General features: G+C 48.7%; 2 protein-coding genes across 3 annotated transcripts in view; one reads left to right on the plus strand and one right to left on the minus strand.

The window, feature by feature from the left end:
- Positions 1 to 18,102, minus strand: part of LOC135916505 (ATP-binding cassette sub-family G member 8) — a 337,391-nt gene that overhangs the window by 119,278 nt on the left and 200,011 nt on the right. The gene's annotated exons all lie outside the window — the stretch shown is intronic.
- On the plus strand, positions 1,271 to 5,657 carry LOC135916503 (mucin-21-like). Its single transcript, XM_065449890.2, has 2 exons — positions 1,271 to 1,512; positions 2,763 to 5,657. Exons 1-2 carry the CDS (start codon positions 1,476 to 1,478, stop codon positions 4,529 to 4,531), a joined length of 1,806 nt encoding a protein of 601 aa, XP_065305962.1. The 5' UTR covers positions 1,271 to 1,475; the 3' UTR covers positions 4,532 to 5,657.

The following is an 18,102-nucleotide window of genomic DNA, read 5'->3' on the forward strand; positions in this document are numbered from 1 at the left end:
AACTTGAAGCGTACACATGCGCTGCTAACTGAGCCCCTGCTGAACGACGTGAACTACCAATCATTCTTACACAAGAGAGCTGCAAGAATGTTGCAGTTTCATATTTTCAGGACGATGCCACCAGGACAGGCTAAAGCGCGAATATGTTTCGTCCGTGACAGAATCCTCGCCACAGGAGGATGAAGGGCGATATGTACCAGGTACGACGGACGGGGTAGCAACAGGTGCTTGCAATCTCCGCAAAGGGGCATGTTGTTATTTAACGAACTTCCTTATGACGACTTATTCACTCACGCACGTTGGAAGAATATATCAAAAGAAAAGCGAGAGAAAGGAAGAAGAACAGAGAAAGAGGGAGAGCACCCCGAGGAAACACGAAACCGAAGCAGCGGATGCCTTTGTGCGCCTGACTTTTCCGCCACGAGCCCGGCGAACAAAAGCTGTCTCACGACGGGCCACGCGCACTGGAGCCGCGCTTTCTTGCTACGTCACTTGTAGTATTCTTACGGCGACGCGCAACGCAACAAGCGTCAGATTAGGCATCGATGGCAGGCGACGCCGACTATAGCCGGCATTAGCCCTTCTCTCGCAACCGAACAAATCACCTTCCTTCTAACCCTCCCTCACTCCATGCTCCCCTCTACCCTCTCTCTGTCACAGCAAGCTTGAGCCACGAACGACCCAAAGAAAGAAAGAAAGAAAGAAAGAAAGAAAGAAAGAAAGAAAGAAAGAAAGAAAGAAAGAACTGCTACTTCCCGCATTGCTCGATCAAAGCAGGCTTGAGCCACGAACGACCCAAAGAAAGAAAGAAAGAAAGAAAGAAAGAAAGAAAGAAAGAAAGAAAGAAAGAAAGAAAGAAAGAAAGAAAGAAAGAAAGAACTGCTATTTCCCGCATTGCTCGATCAAAGCAGGTTTGTGCCACTAACGGTCTGAGAAAGAAAGAAAGAAAGAAAGAAAGAAAGAAAGAAAGAAAGAAAGAAAGAAACGAAGGCAAACAAGCCAGAGAATGACTGTGCCATCATTGACTGTGAGACCCTAACGAAGTTATATTGTTTCGCGTTGCAAGCCGCGGCATGTACACGACGAACTGCCGGTTTCCCGGCGACCACAATGCGGACCTTCGGAAAGCAGTCGCGGCAGTCAGAGGCGACAGCGGGGAAGGGGAGGAGAAGGCTCCTCCGCTACGGGTGGTTTCTGTAACAGGCGCGTATCAGACGTACATCTAGGCGTAGTTACACGGTTCTATGTGTACGTATACATCTATATATAGCGCTAACCGGAGCTCGGCGGGGGGCACGTGCGAAAGGGGAAGCCGTTCCGCGCGCGCGCAGGCGGGCGTCTCGAGGCCCCCCCCCGTTCGACGTCAAACACCTGTCTTGTTTCTGAGCGGCGGGGGCAAATAACTCTTCCAAGACTTCTGTCCTCGGAGACTTCGGGAGGAAGTCGACGGGGCCCTCTGCGGGCACCCGGGCGACATGGCGTGCGCGGAGCTGCTTATCATGGCCCTCCTGGGTAAGCTTGCACAGTCATAGTTGGTGGAAGGGTAGAAGACCGAAGGGTTTATATTCTAGGAAAGGCTGCGCTAAATTTCAATAGATAGATAGATAGATAGATAGATAGATAGATAGATAGATAGATAGATAGATAGATAGATAGATAGATAGATAGATAGATAGATAGATAGATAGATAGATAGATAGATAGATTTTAGTTACAAAAGGGATAGGCTGGCCTAAGTTATAGTTCATTAGGGGAAAAGGGGAGTAAGGTATAGGGAATGAAAGGAGTAATGATGATGATCAGTGATGATAAGGATTATTATTATGACAACGACAAGGAATTATACACATGTGGACTGCGTTGCGATATCTCCAATACCGTGTGTTCAAAACAATGTCCCGTAAAAAAGCTAGAGCTACCCTGAAAAGAATTGCTTTGCTGTGTGCGCCAGGCCAGACAGTGTGACAACATAGGTGGCTGGGTGCGCCTTGGGCAAGAAACGAATAAAACCAACAAAAGCGGTCGTAAAAAAATTATACGCTTCCGCAAGAGGCAACTGCTGCCCAGGGAGCCGTTAAGGGTGCGTAATGTGCTGAAGACTGAAGCGAAAGTGAGAGAATGAAATAAGTCATGACGCGTGAAACACTGAGTGAGAGAAGCGTATGGCGGTACGCGCCATCAACTACGCGGTAATTTGAAAAACGTTGAACATTTTTTTTTTCATTAAACGTGCGCCAGAGAAATCCTTCCATATGACGCTGCTTTGGTCAGCCAAGCTCTGCTGACAGACGAGTTTCATATAACGCCACTGTTTTCGAGGTTTAGAATATCGATAGGCAATTCGTTTAGGTGCGCCTTGTTTCCTTTCGTTTTCCTTCTCTGACGGCGCTGCTGTTATGTTACTGCAATAGAGCAGCAACAACAACAACAAGGAGCATGGGCTTGTTCTTGTTGCCGTCATCGTTGTCGTTGTTGTAGTTCTCATTGTCCTTCAAATATGGCGCGTACTCACAAGGCGCGATCGGCCAGGATTCGCAGTGCAGACAATAGGAAATTACTTTATTTAATGTTAGTTAATTGGTACCACTGCTAAACAGAAAAGGAAAATCAACATCTTGATTGCCGTTTTCGCATTCTTTTCTTTTCCCACTTCCTCGCCCCGAATGCGAAACGCAACGAATCGTCGCCGCCCGGGCAACGCCACTATTCGCACCAACGCCTACGACTCTCGCGGATTCCCTGTGGCTTTCTTTAAAAACCAGCGGCCTTGAAGAAACAAAACATGACCCAGGAGCCGATAGTGATGTGGCTTGGCAACTCCTCTTCTCCCCCGCGACTGATCCCCTGGTCGAGCGTCAACAAATCACCCGGCGGAGGACACGGCGAGCAACCAAAACTCCACGCGGGTGTGAGCCCCGAGGGCCCAGCGAAGCCATTCCGTCCCACCAGCCAACACACTCTGACGTCGCTAGCGGCGCTGCCGTCGCATTATCGGCATCCACAGAGGAAAAAGCCCGGCGGTCCACGCAAGAAGAAAAAACGTGGTGGCGTCCGCGGCCCACGAAAGAAGAAAAAGAACCGAAAGAAAAAGTTTAGAAAAGGTGCGAGGAACCTCCGCGGCGGCAGGGGACGCTCGAAGCGCAAGGGGCGAAAAAGACCAAAGGGCGGGAAGAAACCACCGCGCGGAAAGAAGCAGACGACAAGGAGGTCGCAGAGGAGGAAAAGTACGCGCAGGCGAGGTTCTTCTGTCTCACCAGACGGAGGTGTTTCTACAAGGAGCGCGACGCGAGGACGTCGACGTCATCCCCACAGTCCTGGAGAGGGACAGCAGAGCCAATCCAGAAAGCCGGCGACCAAACCAGTTGACGTGGAACACGATAAGACTGGCGTGGGTCGCAAGACAACGTCGCTAACGTGGACGTCGACGTCGTTGAAGCTCGAAGGTACCCTCACTATCGGTAGCCGGAAACCGGAGTCTAACACTCCTGGGGCGAGTGTCCGGCCAGGAAAGGCGACGCGGAAACCGCATGACGGGAAGGAACATTCGACGCTCCGAACTCACGGAACGGGGCAGCCAAGTAATCGAATACATCAGAGTACCACGAAATCGAAACATTTGCCCGGTGGCCACGGTATTGCGAAGTCCGCTGAGCAAGGTGCGCGTCACAAGAAGCACGAAACGCACCAGGGACGACCACCAGCATCGCCTCACCACGGTATGCTGCCCAAGACTCAGTCAAGCTCGCCGGAGAAGGCAGCATCGACAAATAGCGTAGACAAGCTCGATCGGAAACAGGGTATGGGACAAACGGGAGGAGGCAGCAGCCAAGCACAGAGCGAGAAGTCGTCGGCCGTTACTCCAAGCCTGAAAGCCGAGTCTTCTACGCCAACTGTCGCGGCAAGCCAAGCGCCTGCTCAAATGCGCGGCAAAAATTCGGACGCCAGCACCGGAAAGCCAGCGGAATCTTCCGGAACGACATCAGCCGCGGGGTCTGCCAAGACTGTCTTGAGTAGCTCGCCTGCGGAGAAGACTGGATCCAGACTCACAACGCGCCTGCGCGACAGTAAATTCGGTGCGTCTGCTGCAGTGACGACAGTTTCGAAAGCGCGACCACCTTCGTCTATGGGGTCGAGCCGGCTTACGAGAAGGCCCAGTTCGCAAACGACATCGAAAGGCAACGGTAAAGAAGGGGGTACCACTCAAGCCGCGCCGCCTCATAAGAAGAAGAAGCCGGAACTCCACAGGGGTCATCACCACCAACGTCACAAGCATCACGGCAGCATCCACCACCCGTCGCGTCGCCTGGATGTGACGCCACTCTTGACTTCCCTACGTCGACTCGAGCAGGCGACGAAGGCTGGCGAAATGACGACGGCAAACAAGGCAGCGCTGACGAGGCGCCCAGAAGCAAAAGATGGCCAAGAGGCTTCGATATCACCGCAAGCGGCGCGGCTTGCGAGCAGCACGAGTCTGTCTGCACTGTTGCGAACTATACCCGTAAAAGCGCCAGAAGCTTCCACCAGTAAATAGAAAACGTAAAAACGATCGCAATAATAATATACAGTTTTAGAATAGCGTTTGTGGCCTTACGTACGTTAACCGTATCATATTTGCGGGATCTTACGGTGCGTGCCCTTTCAGATCATTTAGTTTACCTTACCGTGGTGGTGGTAAACTTTATCGGAAGGGGGAAGGGGAAAGGGAGAGGTGGCTGAGGGATCGGGCTCAAGTAAGGCCCTGGGCCTGCTTGGCCTTTTCCGCCCAGTCCACCAGTTGAAGCCGTCGGTCGACGTCCCCGGAACTGAGCCAGGCTGTCCAGTCAGTTTCGCTGCTGACGTGGGGAAGAGAAAACCTTACCTTACGGAAACACAAACGTAAGTAAAACGTTACAAAACAGGGCGCCGTCTGGCGCCTCGCGCCGAACGTATCCAAGCCAAGACGGTCCATTAGCGACCATCCTGCTGTTGCTATGTGGACGCGTCTCGTTAGGCGTACGGGCGCCAGAATCGCCGAACGACCTCAGAAAATGGACGTGCAATGCGCTCGTAACTAACCTTTCAGGTGAGTTCAGAGAAAGCGAAAGCTCATTACAATAGTTGCTGGCGATCGACGCGAGTGAGAGCGTAGCCATCACGAGAATTCACGCTGAAACGGGAGTCATGGGTGCCGCCATGTTCGACAACGCTATTTATTAGCGTCCGTAAACATTACGGACGTTAAACTCGCCAAATAACGTACGTTATGATAGTGCCCGTAAACCGCAGAAGCCCAATAACGTTCCGAGCAGGCGCAGTGAGGACGACGCTATTTTTTACGTACGTAATACTTTTACGTTTGGTTGCAAACGCTAAACTAAAACTGTCTAGTAATAGAGCAGGCGCGCAAAGACTACGTTTTGCAAAAAAATAAAAATAAAATAAAAATAAACATGAATCTTATCACCGCGTGAGGTCAGTAGATAGACTAAGCTCGAAGGTGACACAACGCAAATGGTTGCGGACTTCCAGAGGCGGTGTTTATGATCCGTGCACACTGATCTCATCAATCCGATCACCAGACAGGTACAGTGAATGTAGCGCGTTACTGAACCGATGCTACGGTGCATCAAGGACTGCGTAACCATGCACTTTCGGAAATAAAACGACTGAGAAATGTCCATGCCATGCATGATCGAAATACATCTTACAAGAACCGTTCCACGAGTGTTGTTGTGTCGATCGATTTCTTTTTCACTGACAGCTGCAACAACAAAGTGGGCTGAAGGTTCAAATTTCGAAAATGTAGATAAACATCATGTCTGATAAAGGCAAATGAATACGAGAGAAAGGAACGAGAAAGCAAAATCAACCATTCCGAACACGTGCGTATATATATATATATATATATATATATATATATATATATATATATATATATATATATATATATATATATATATATATATATATATATATATATATATATATATATATGGTGCACCAGCTAACGTTAGCCAACACCCGACGTGGTTTCTAAGTGGCTATGGTGTTGGGCTGCTGAAAACGAGGTCGTGGGATCGAATCCTGGCCACCGTGGCTGCATTTCGATGGAGGCGAATTGCGACAACACCCGTGAACTTAGATTTAGGTGCACATTAAGGAACCCCAGGTGGTCAAAATCTCCCCGCCTCATAATCACAAAATAGTTTTGGCACGCAAAACCCCACAATTAAAGAAGGAAACGTTAGCCAAGCTGTCCAAGGAAATCAGAGATTTAAACAACACTGTGCAAAGTACGATCTTCAAACCTACATTGTTCGGTCTTCACACCTCTGACGACCGAATCGAATGTTTTATAAATAACTGGCCCCATCATTTCTAAGTCATTTTTTTTTTCGTTGAACATATTGGATAACCTTAGCTGGGACACAGAGTGTAAGTTCGCGCCAGCCGAAACAGAGAATAATCTGCTTTCTTTGTCACCTTTTCTTGCTGAATGCCGGCAGTAAATAGGTAATCTATGGTGACCGACCCTGTCACGGGGGAGACGAGGATTGTACATAGTTATGGACGTAGCATTTAGGATTTAAAAGAGGACGTCGAGCTCCTCCAGATTCACAGTGTCGTTGTGGCAATCGGCAAGACCACGTGTCACTGTATACTAGAATTGACTCAATCATATTGTTTCTGTCAGCTTTCGGACGAATAAAAGAATTCGCGAAGTGCGTTCTCAATACCGCGAAAAAGCTGGCATGAAAAATTCAGGATGCGGCATAAACATGCGAACCCACAACATGTTACCTCGTCATATGCGTTCAGGCAACGAAAAGCGGTTTTTACCGTAACAAACATGACGACACAGTTACTTTGTCCACGTAGATAAATGGAAATGTCGCTTTCAACATCTATAGCCGTAAAAGATGATGCCCAAAACATGGCATCTATGACGTTACATCCATTTCGGATTCCGCAATCGCTTCCGTTCCATGTAGGTAGCCTTGGAGATCCGTCTCCGTTACCCAGCAGCAACCTTCGCTGGGACGTCGACTTGAACTAAACATCTATATATCTAACATTTTTTTATGACGTCCGTAGCGTAATCGCGTGTAATAAGAAGCGACTTGAAACGTTATCATGCCCACGAGTTGTATTCAGCTCTGAGAAGGATAGAGACGTCCCACACACTTCGCAGCTGTAGGCTTCTTGACTTTCTGCGCACTGCCCAAACGAATTAATTTCGAGTGTCCAACTATACGGGCGCACTTTGCGAATGCACAAAGTGCACTTACGACGCAGGAGCGGCGCGCGCGCGTCGCTGTCAAAGACATTGAACGGGAAGCGGCAGCCCTTGAGCACCTTTTGCGATCGCTGTTGCTAAGGGCATATAAGAAGGAACGGTGAAACGCGCAAACGACACCACATCAGTTTCCCGCTGCCATGCTTCCTCCCATCAAGAGCAGAACGCGCGCGAAATTGACAGACCCGGAATTTCCCTCTCGACAACGTCGACATATACACACAACGCAAAAAGAAACGAAGACGGCAACACTTCCTTCACCATAGTTTATACACGCCAACCCGCCAGGTTGTACTTTCCCCGTGTTGGATGGATGGATGGAGTAACTTTATAGAAAGGTCCTGCGAGCTACGGGGCGCAAGGTCCCATAGAGCGGGCTACTCCCACGTTGGGACCGGGAGTTGTAACTCCCTGGAAGCATCGTGGGCTCGCTGGACAGCCCAGAGCTGCTCCGCCAGGTCCGTGCTGCGTAATGCGTCTTGTAGCCTGGCGGAGTCTTGATCCTTGTTTGCGTGGGTCCGACCACACGGCCAGAGCAAGTGATGTACGTCTAGTGTGCTATGGCAATTTTCGCAATATGATGTTTTGTATAGGTCAGGCAAGTAGTGATGTAGTCTGTTCTGAGTGGGGTACGTGTTTGTTTGAAGCATTCTGAACGTCAGGGCTTGAGGCCTGGTGAGCTTATTTCCCCGTGTGGCGAGTCGACGAATTCACTGGGCGTGGCGAGCCCGGGAAAATCGAGCACGTTAAAATTAAATTACGGGGTTTTACGTGCCAAAACCATGATGTGATTACGAGGCACGCCGTAGTGGGGGAGACTCCGGACATTTGGACCACCTGGGGTTTTGTTAACGCGCACCTAAATCTAAGTGTAACGGGTGTTTTCGCATTTCGCCCCCATCAAAATGCGGCCGGTATTCGATCCCGCGACCTCGTGCTCAGCAGCCCAACACCTTGTCCACTGAGCAACTACGGCGGGTGAATCAAGCACGTTGAAAAAACGATAACGCGGAGACGTCACGCATTTACGGGCGTGGCCAATTTCTGCGGTACAACTTTTCAACCGCCCGTGTAGCTATCCGCACGGCACACAGCGTGGGCCGCAACCTTTTAATTAAAACGGCTCTTTCGCTTCATTTTCCATAGCGCCTCCCCCATATAATTTGAGAATACAGAATACAGTTGGGCCAGACTTGGTGGATGCCGTTTGTGAAGGGAAAAAAAAAAGAGCGTTTCACGTTCAGTGAATGTCAGGCCGCCTTTGCCGCACTTTCTAGAAACTTCTTGGAAAACGAGCATATCTTCTGCTGAAGATATATTGAATGTCAAACTATTTTCCTTTGATAGAACGTATCCCAGACTGCCCAGGCTTTGTAGCCGGGTCAGAGGTACAGGTTTTGCAGACGTTGGAAAAAAAAAATTCGACGACTTCTTTCAAGAGCAGGCTTTTTAAAAAGTGGTACTTTATCTAAGCTATCACTCGCCGAAAAGAGAGACAGAGATGGAAAAACGAATGAAGTACTGAAGCCCAGTGTTCATTATTGATCGAGCATGGAAGGTTATAGACATCAAAAGCACTACGCCGTCATATTGCTTTTACCGTCTCTATTAATATTAAATTCTGTAATGCAGACGAAATAATCGCGATGTCGAAAAGGCGACTCTCTGGAAAGAAAACTACTTCAGCGGTCAAAATTTGCTAAAGAAAATGCACAGTAATAACATTTGCATGACTTTTACGCTCTAGAGCTACGCGTTGGGCTACGAGGTATTAAGTCCTTGAAAGACTTCCGCATTTAAAATTTTAATTCTTAGATTATGAAGCGCGTGCAACAAGGGTGCACGGAAGGTATTTAGTTAATGAGGGCACCCGCTATAAATATGCGGGTGCCCTGCGGGTGCCCTGAAATATCCTGACGGAGCCAATATATTTTTTAACCTGTCAGCGCGCGAACATTTCCTTATCTATAAGTTGTCGCCACGGCAAGAAATCGATCCCCCTATATATGTATACCTTGTGATCTGAAGCAGAACGCAGTACGGACACTCGAACACCACGGTGATGCGTCCCAAAGGTGGGAAGCAAACAGAAGTAAGTAACAGTGTGCAATATAGCCCATTTCGTGAAATGTATGGGTTTGCTGCCTCATTCTGGGCAATGCGTTTTTGTGCTGTTAAATGTCTGTGTAATCAAAGATATCGCAGATATTTGCGTGCTACATTGGAACGAGTGGGAGAAAAAAAGCCTCAAGTATGCGTGGACGACCAAAACAACGTTGTAGACGTGGGTCTGTCTGACCTACTTGAGTCTTCAAAAGAATTATCTTGTTTGGATAATACCCCCCCCCCCCTTTCCCCTCTCTACATCGCGGTGGCTCGTAAAAGGCTTCGGCGTTCTACTGCCTACATTCAAATGGAGGCTGGAATGCAAAAAAGGCTCGTGACCTTGGACTTACACGCGTTTCTGTAAATGCTTTATCGACATAAACCGAAGTCATTTCGATGGCTGCCGGAGTTTTATAGTGTTTTTCGCTAGCAACCTTAACGATCACATGTAATGAGCTACCCATCTCTTTATACGTAACGACTACTCGAGAGAGCCATGAGGAAGGCAAATAGCCGGTCTTGGGAGTTTGTTTTCCTAACGTGAGTGACAAAGCGCACGTCGAAAAAAAAAAAAATGGAACAACGTAATAACGACCCAGTTTTAGGCTGCCTTTGTTCAACGACTCGCAAGTTAGGAAGCAGTTTTTCCTAAGCACACAGGCTTCTCGTTCCCGTCTCTTTCCTCGGCGTTTTAGTTTTATAATCATCACGGAGCGGGAGATTTAGATCACTCACGACGTGCAGCCGCACTTGATGCGGCCGCGCCCTTGAGCCGTACAATTTTTTATTTTTTTTATTTCCCTTCCATTCACGGGAGCGTAAAATGAAGGTTCGCTCAGCGCGGTGCCGGCCGGGCCTGGTTGCGGAACGCGGCCGCAGTAGCGGAGATGCTATCGGAGGGACGCTTATCTACGAACACGTCAAAGCATACCATAAACCTGGCCGCGGTGTTATTACGTCGGCAGCGCTTTGGAAGGCGAAATGAAGTGATACGTGGGCGCCACCAGGCGTAACCACGCCGACCACGAAATGACAATTTTTCAATAAAGTTTAGTTGGAAGTCGGGGTTACGGTCCTGTCGTGGTGGTTGTCTTCGTTCAACCCCTCTGCTTAGATACGCCTTCGTTATGAAACAACTTGCCCAAAATCAAGTTGTTGCAACGATGATGCGTCAACGAGCGCTTTGACAGCGAAGCTGTTAGCCTCTAGTTGGTCGTGATATTTTCGCGATATATCCAGAGAGGGAAATTATGATGGACTGCAACGATTGTAATTATTATTTGTTTTGAACACATATACACATATACACAGGTAACAGGAAAGGGAAAGCGAGGAGCAGGCTGGCAACTGCCACCGGTAGGGGCACAAGGCCTGCCTACTCTTCTGAAAGGAGGCGACAGCAACACAGAAATGGAAGATAGGAAGGAGGGGAGGAAAAAGGAAAAAGGAAAAAGGAAAAAGGAAAGGAGAGCAACAGGACAAATCTAAAGACCAAAGTAGAACATGGCATCATTGGAATCAGACACATGCTAGCGGGGTGTCCCGCGACTCTCTCCAACCTCGTTGAAGAATGGACACAGTGGGAGAAAAAGATTCAAACCCCATTGTTTCAGGACCAACTAAAGGCAGTCCAGAGGGCCCATGATGTCGCTGAAAGGCTTGGCCTGACAGTGCCAGCGTGGGAGCGGCCCGCCTTGGCTTAAGAAGTCCTCCGGACCTCATTACACTAAAAGTTTTCACACACACACACACACACAGTAAAGATCACTGCTGCGCAAGCTGCCGCTGCGACTTGACTTCCTAGCTTCAAAACGAAGCAAAAAAATAAAGGACACTCGTGTACTTCGATGAAGTGCACACGTCTACAAGTGACCCGCCGTGGTTGCTCAGTGGCTATGGTGTTGGACTGCTGAGCACGAGGTCGCGGGATCGAATCCAGGCCATGGCGGCCGCATTTCGATGGGGGCGAAATGCGAAAACACCCGTGTACTTAGATTTAGGTGCACGTTAAAGAACCCCAGGTGGTCGAAATTTCCGGAGTCCTCCACTACGGCGTGCCTCATAATCAGAAAGTGGTTCTGGCAAGTAAAACCCCATAATGTAATTTTAACGTCTACAAGTGCAATTCGAAAAACGTTCGCGAAGCGTGCCTGAATATGAGATCGTGGTTCTGGCACGTAAAACTTCAGATTTAATGAATGAAGTGCCTGTGGCAGTAAAAAATGATACCGTAGAGTATATAAAAGAGAAGGAACTCTCACGCTACTTACTACAGCATCTGCAAGCACGGCAGTTCAACCAGCATAAGAATGATAGTTATAACGCACGGAGGTTGGCTAAAATCCGTCCTTCTGGCTTCACACTGCTTTCTGGCTTTGCAAAACTGATCATTTTCAATTATGTATTGCCTTCTAAATGCAACTGTTTGCAACGATTGGGCGCGTGCATACAGTCTAATTGGCTCCTGTGCAAAAGAAAAAAAAAATATTATCGCCTCAAAATTCAGGCCAATAAAGGCAGATAAAGCGTAGTAAACGCAGTCCTAAGAACGTATGCATCCACTATCAGGGCATCAAGACAAATCCATGTACATAGACCATCACTCCTATAGTAGAAAAACGGTCGCCGCGCCAGAAAAAAAAAAGAAAAAGAAAAAAAAAGAAGAGGAAGAAGAAACTCTAAGGGAAATAGGGTCCAGAATTGTACGCAGTACCTCGCAGTAAAAGTACTCTGAACGCGTACAGTCTTTTGTAATCGACGCAGCCACAGTAGTCGCCAGTATAACAGAAACTGTCATCTCAAAACGATTGCACGCACGCAATGGAAAAGCGCTCGGCCCGATACCGCATAATACGATTCTGCATCCGCGGCCGTCGAATGGATCTCGTTTGCCTGGCCAAGTCACAACCGAAGGCTTCTGTATATACAAACACGCGGGACCGCTCAGAAGGAATGTAAATGACACGTATAGGACAGGAAAATGAAAGACGAAAAAAAAAAATATAAAACGAGAGCAGAGGCATTAGCAACCATGTGGGCGGCTCGATACAATCTCTAGAAGGGAGAGAAAGAGAGAGAGAACAGAAAACTATAAATCAAGGAGAGATCGAAACTGTTGCTCATACCAACGTCAATCGCGAAACAGATTTCAGGCGCTGATGGTCACACGTGGAGGGAATTAAAAAAAGAAAAATGCCGCTACGGGGTGGGGCACCATTCGCAAGACGGTTGCACTATTGCGGAGGCTTTTTATTCAGCCTCTAACGGGCTTATGTGCCGGCGTAACGGTGCGTCATGCACAGAAGCCAGAGAAGAAGGAACAGAAAACGAAAAGGAAAATTAAAAAACGAAGAGATAGGGAACGAATAGATGCAGGCAGCGCGGGCGGGCAAGGTCCATCAATCGATCCATCGCTGCATTTGTCTCGCCTGAACTGATAGGTTAACAGCAACAACAAGCCACGCAGAAAGGCTATGATAATAAAAAAGACGCAGTGAATTTGCACGCGTTTCAGCTGCGTATAGTACAGGCCAGCCGTATAGCCTTTGCGTGGAGATATAGGGGCGACCGATAAATGGGCTGCCGCGTACATATAGGAGCGTTCTAGATTGATTACGCGGAGGGTGAGAGGGAGCCGATCGAGGAAAGGGAAAGAATGGCCAAAGCCGAATGGTAAACAAATTAAACGCTGGGAAGATAGCGAGATGCCGAAGCCGTATTCCTTCCACTCCATCTGCGTCCGCGGCGCCTTCTACGGGCGATTTGCGGACGTCCGTTTTCCTCCAGCCAGATAGCTAAGGTGATCGACGGCCATTGAAGCGCGCGTATAACTGGGCTGTTTCAGAGAGAATGCTTTCGAGTAAAGAAGGCCCTTCAGAACTGACCGCCCAGAAGAAACCTTCAAGACGGGAAGCTCTGAAGCGACAGTTTCAAAGCGGCGTTTTCTGAAGTACGCGTCGTTCGTTAACGACTGCCTCGGTTGCTCCTTATTATGGGTGAAGGCGCGAAATGCGCGCTTTAAATCTTTCTCTATTATTTTGGCGTTCCTATACATATAAACGCTAGCTGCTACAAGGCCCAGAGGTTACGAACGTCAGCATATGGTTGCCAAGGATGCACTATCGGTCCGTTACGAAGAGCAGAAAATAGAGACTTTTAGCCTGTCCGCTATTCCAGTAAACGGGAGTGGTTTGGGCGGATTACCGGATTTGCGGGGGCGTAGGTAGATCGCTGCAGCCGCCTGGTGGCGTAGAGTTCAACCAGACAAACACAGAGCTAAAACTGCAGTAACCCACTATATCCTGCTTCGCTAGTGGTGCAAATTTTTGGCAGCGGCGTAATTGTGAACACGATTACGCCACTGTCGAATATTTACACCAGCAGCTAAGCAGAATATAGTAATTTAGTAGTTAGTAGTTTAGAATATAGTAATTTAGTAGTTAGTAGTTTGCGTGGCTGAGCTTTGCACCGCCAGCTGGCGCCACCAATCTGGCCGCTCACGTTTACGCTCCCGCTATACCGGCAAACCGCCCGCACTTGCTGGAATACCGGACAGGCTAAAAGTCTCTAATGAAGCATACTACATATCAACGGGAACGTTCAATGGCTAGAAGGTTGTTAGCTACTAGGGGAACATGGACACTTACCCATTTCGTCGCACTCGTTACTGCAACGAACGTGGGTCCTTAGGGACTCGCATGAAAAGCGATGACGCTGGACTTACGATTATTCCTTGGATGCTATAGTGTACTCAATTAAATGAACTATGAGATGTGGTGATCGTCATAATTTTTTATTATTATTTAGTGTGTAGGACGAAGACCTTTCGCAGCGATCTCCAATTGCGGTACCACTGCCATGCTTTGGCCAACGGCATCCTATTCGTGAAAAACTTCTGATCCAATCGTGCCGCATAATTCTCTGTAATTATCGACTGCGTTTCCTTTCCCCTCGATAGCCATTTTGTTACCGTGATAAGAGACGACCAGACGTCTGCTCTAAGCACTATAATTACTTACTCCACTCCCCTTCCTCATCTTACTAGAATATCATCTACACGCCCACTGTCCGTGCAATTCATACCGCTGTCTTACTGCCTCTCAACGTTATGCCTATCATTTTTCGTACGTCCGCATTTAATTTACCGGCAACTGTAACAGGGAGTTGGTCAACGCACGAGAACTAATATAGTAGGTACGTTTACAAGCACGGCGTCTACCACTGGGAGTGCCTCGCCAATGTCGCATAAATAACATCAAGCTGCATTTATTTCACCGGCCGTCGGCTCTGCCGATTTGGAAAAGAAAGCAGTGCAAAGTCAGAACGCGAAGATTCAGAACCCATACCAAGAGCGAGGAAAACGCATGAGAAACCGAAGGACGTTGCTCCGGAATGTGAAGAATATATGGAACTCCGGAACTCTACGTATACCCAGTGCTGTGTTGCTTGCCTAAGATGACTGTCGGGCCATGCGACTTGACGCAAGGCACAGCTCCGGCATCACCACTAATCACTTTTCAGGCTTGCCAATAAAGAAATAATTTCCGGGATCTCTTCGCAGCGACATGACCCCCCCCCCAAAAAAAAAAGAAAAAAAAAAGATGTATTCGCTTATAATGAGGGAGGCTGGCTGCTCTAACAGAAGCCGGCTGCTCCATTACCGTTTAAACCACCACATCGAAACTGATACCTGTAACAAAAGAAATATGTTACGGAAGAACATAAAGTGGAAATATAACCATAACACCTGCTACGTGCTACAGAACGTAGGTCCACAACACGCACGATATGGGACAGAGGTATACCACAATAAGATGGAGTCTTGTAGTTACCAACAGCGCCAACGCAAGCAATGTCGCTGGATCGAGTCAACGATTCGGCAGCTGCTGCTGACGGGCAATATGACTAAGTTTGTTCTTTATGCGCTATTACACAAGAAATCGCAGTTTGACAGAGAACTTAAAACTCTACGTGAGCTTGCAAGGCAAAGGTTTTAGCTTCGACGCCACTCGGCGAAGTCCCAAAGTCTAAGCGCAGAATCGTGAAAGGCCCAGACAAGCTCAAGATCAATATCTCCGGGGGTGTCTCGACAAGGTAACGACTTCGCCGATCGAGACGTTTGATAGGGAGTAGATACGAAAAGACGAGAACATTAATCTTTAAGCGGCGGTTCTATACAAACATGCGCCTGTCGCAACGAGAGAGAGATCTGGATCGCTGAAAAATCTGAACGAAGAACTTCTTAATTAAGAATAGCCCTTAGCAACGTCTAGCAGTATAGAGCCAGGTCCCAGCGTTTTCCCGGCTCTCTCGTGTGCGTGCAGGCTCGTAGGAACGTAAAAAAAAAAAAAAGCGGCATAGGCTTTCGAGAACTCGGCTTAATGAATGCATCGGGTACGAAAATCTCTCGGGCCTTCTCAACAGTTGAGTAAACCTTCATCCGCCGGCACCCGACGAGAACTGCAGACCACGCCAGAAGAAAAGAAAAAAAAAACGGCCAAAGAAACAAACAAACGAACGAACGGACAAAACGATAAACGAGGGTTCCCGTTCATGGACAACAATGAACTCAATTTCTGGCTGCCCGCCATTATCTGGGTCGCACATTACGCGCCGCACGAGCTGTGCGCGTGTACGCAGTTAGCAGCAGCCTCTGGGGTTCGCGGCTTCCAATGAGGCGATACCGGGACCCGATATGAATCGTCCAGAAAGAGCGAAGGCGAATTATACGAAGAGAAGAGAGGGCAGGAGAAAGATTCGCGTAGAGAGCTAATGGGCGCGGCGAGTGAGCGAAGCAAAACGCCCAAAGCGCCACCACGCGAGGCAAATCGCTCGAACTGGCTGGCGCGCGCAGCGCCGCGCAGCGCCGCGTAGCGGGCTGGGAGTGCTCAGATCAGACTCGCCCGCAGGCTCCGGCCAGCTCGCGTTGTTCGGGTGATAACAACGTAAAAATAAGAGAGAGAGAGAGAGAGAGAGAGAAAGAGAGAGGAAAGAGTTAGTAATAAGTAGAGTAGTGAGGCCACACGGTCATGCATCTTGCCGCGGGGCTGGTTGATACGGTAGCGGTAGGCTTTGCGGATGGTTCGACCGCGGTAACGAGGCTACAGGGTGGGTAGTAAGGGGCTGGGCGACGGCGTAACGGGGCGGAGTGGACGAGTTTCCGCGTGCGGTACGCCCTAACCACAGGCTCCACGCACACGTGCCGATTACTTCGCCGAAGCGGCGAGAAGACAGCGACGACGGTGGTCTTCGTGGCGCGAGAATCACGAGCTGCCTTTGTGGTCGCAAATGTATACAGCGACTACACCTTCGCGACTGATAGGCTACTGCGGTCGTCACGTGTCACTAAAGAATGCGTGCAGTGGCGCGAAGTGCGTAGCAGGTGTGTGGCCGTCACCCGAGCGCACGTATAGCTGCACGTTACTCTGCGGCGGCGTCTAAGTCGGCGAGCGAGTCTCCTGCTGTCCACAGCGGACCGCGAGCGGGTCGAGTGCAGTCAGTTCTGCATCACGTGGGGACGCTTTCGGGCGAAATGGCCGAGCGCCCTTAACGCCAGCAGAGGGATGCTTCGAGGAGGAATTTGGGCCGATGCGTAGGCCCTTCCACAAATACGTACAAGAATGCAAGCAGCATCTCCACATCGGCTGCGAACGGGGTCAGCTTGATCTCCGGCTTCTCGAAAAAAAAAAAACAAAGAACGAAGAACTTAGCAATGACGGCGGTCTGTGCGGTATGGCGGCGACCAGGGAGTTTCTTGCAAAAAATTACCACAGAGAAATGTGGCGCTACGTTCTTTTGTCTGGCGTTGATATATTAGTGGTCAGTACACGTATCCACCGGTAATCTTTGCACTTGTGTTTTAAGATGTTTTCGTGCCTTTCCACGCGAATATTTAACTTAATATTTGCGACCAATTACACCTTTTTCTTTTTCTTCCAAACGCACGAAGGCAATATGTTTCTGCACACGTGCACAACCTTTGGAAATTTTCTTTTCACATTACAATATTCTTATTCAATATCAATTTGTAAAATCTGAACGCCGTTTGAAGCAAGAAGGACGAGCTTTAAGCAAATCTGTGTACTATACTAGTCGTGCGCGGGCTGGCTGAAAGACCGTGCTTGCAGCTCAAGATTTTCCTCTAGTAAATATCTCTTGCCGGAAACTGCATAGCGGCTGTAGTAGTGCTGTAGGCTTCAATCTGGCACAGAAATTTTCCAGGCCACTCTTGAGCTACAAAATGCGCAGGCCTGCGCAGAACTCACGATATACGCAGACAACCGTGGAAAATAGCTTCAGTGCATTGTAGCAGTAACTCAAAGAAACGTTTTATAGATGGCAATATGCAATCGTCATTTGCGTTCTTATTTTACGTATACGTATTATGTCTCGCCCGCGTATAGGTTCGATGCGTTCGTCACCTTTGCCCTGCGTAGTGTAACCCCTTCCCATGACCGCTTAATCAGAGCGCACACCGAATAAGCGTGACGAGCACTGTCCAAACTTTATAAATAAAATTTCACCACCACCCACAAGTGAAGCCGACGACTCGGCGTATGGCTACAAAAGCATACAACGAAACTCGTTTCCGCTGGTGAAAATCCGCCTCGCCACCTGCAGGCAGCAAAGTTTTTTGGAAACGTGAGCAAAGGTTTAAGGTCTGCCGAGTGTTGACCATCCATTATCACGCTGTAATATCCATTGTATCGTATTCTGTCGTA

This window comes from Dermacentor albipictus, chromosome 9, assembly GCF_038994185.2.
Source record: "Dermacentor albipictus isolate Rhodes 1998 colony chromosome 9, USDA_Dalb.pri_finalv2, whole genome shotgun sequence".
Lineage (NCBI taxonomy): Eukaryota > Metazoa > Arthropoda > Arachnida > Ixodida > Ixodidae > Dermacentor > Dermacentor albipictus.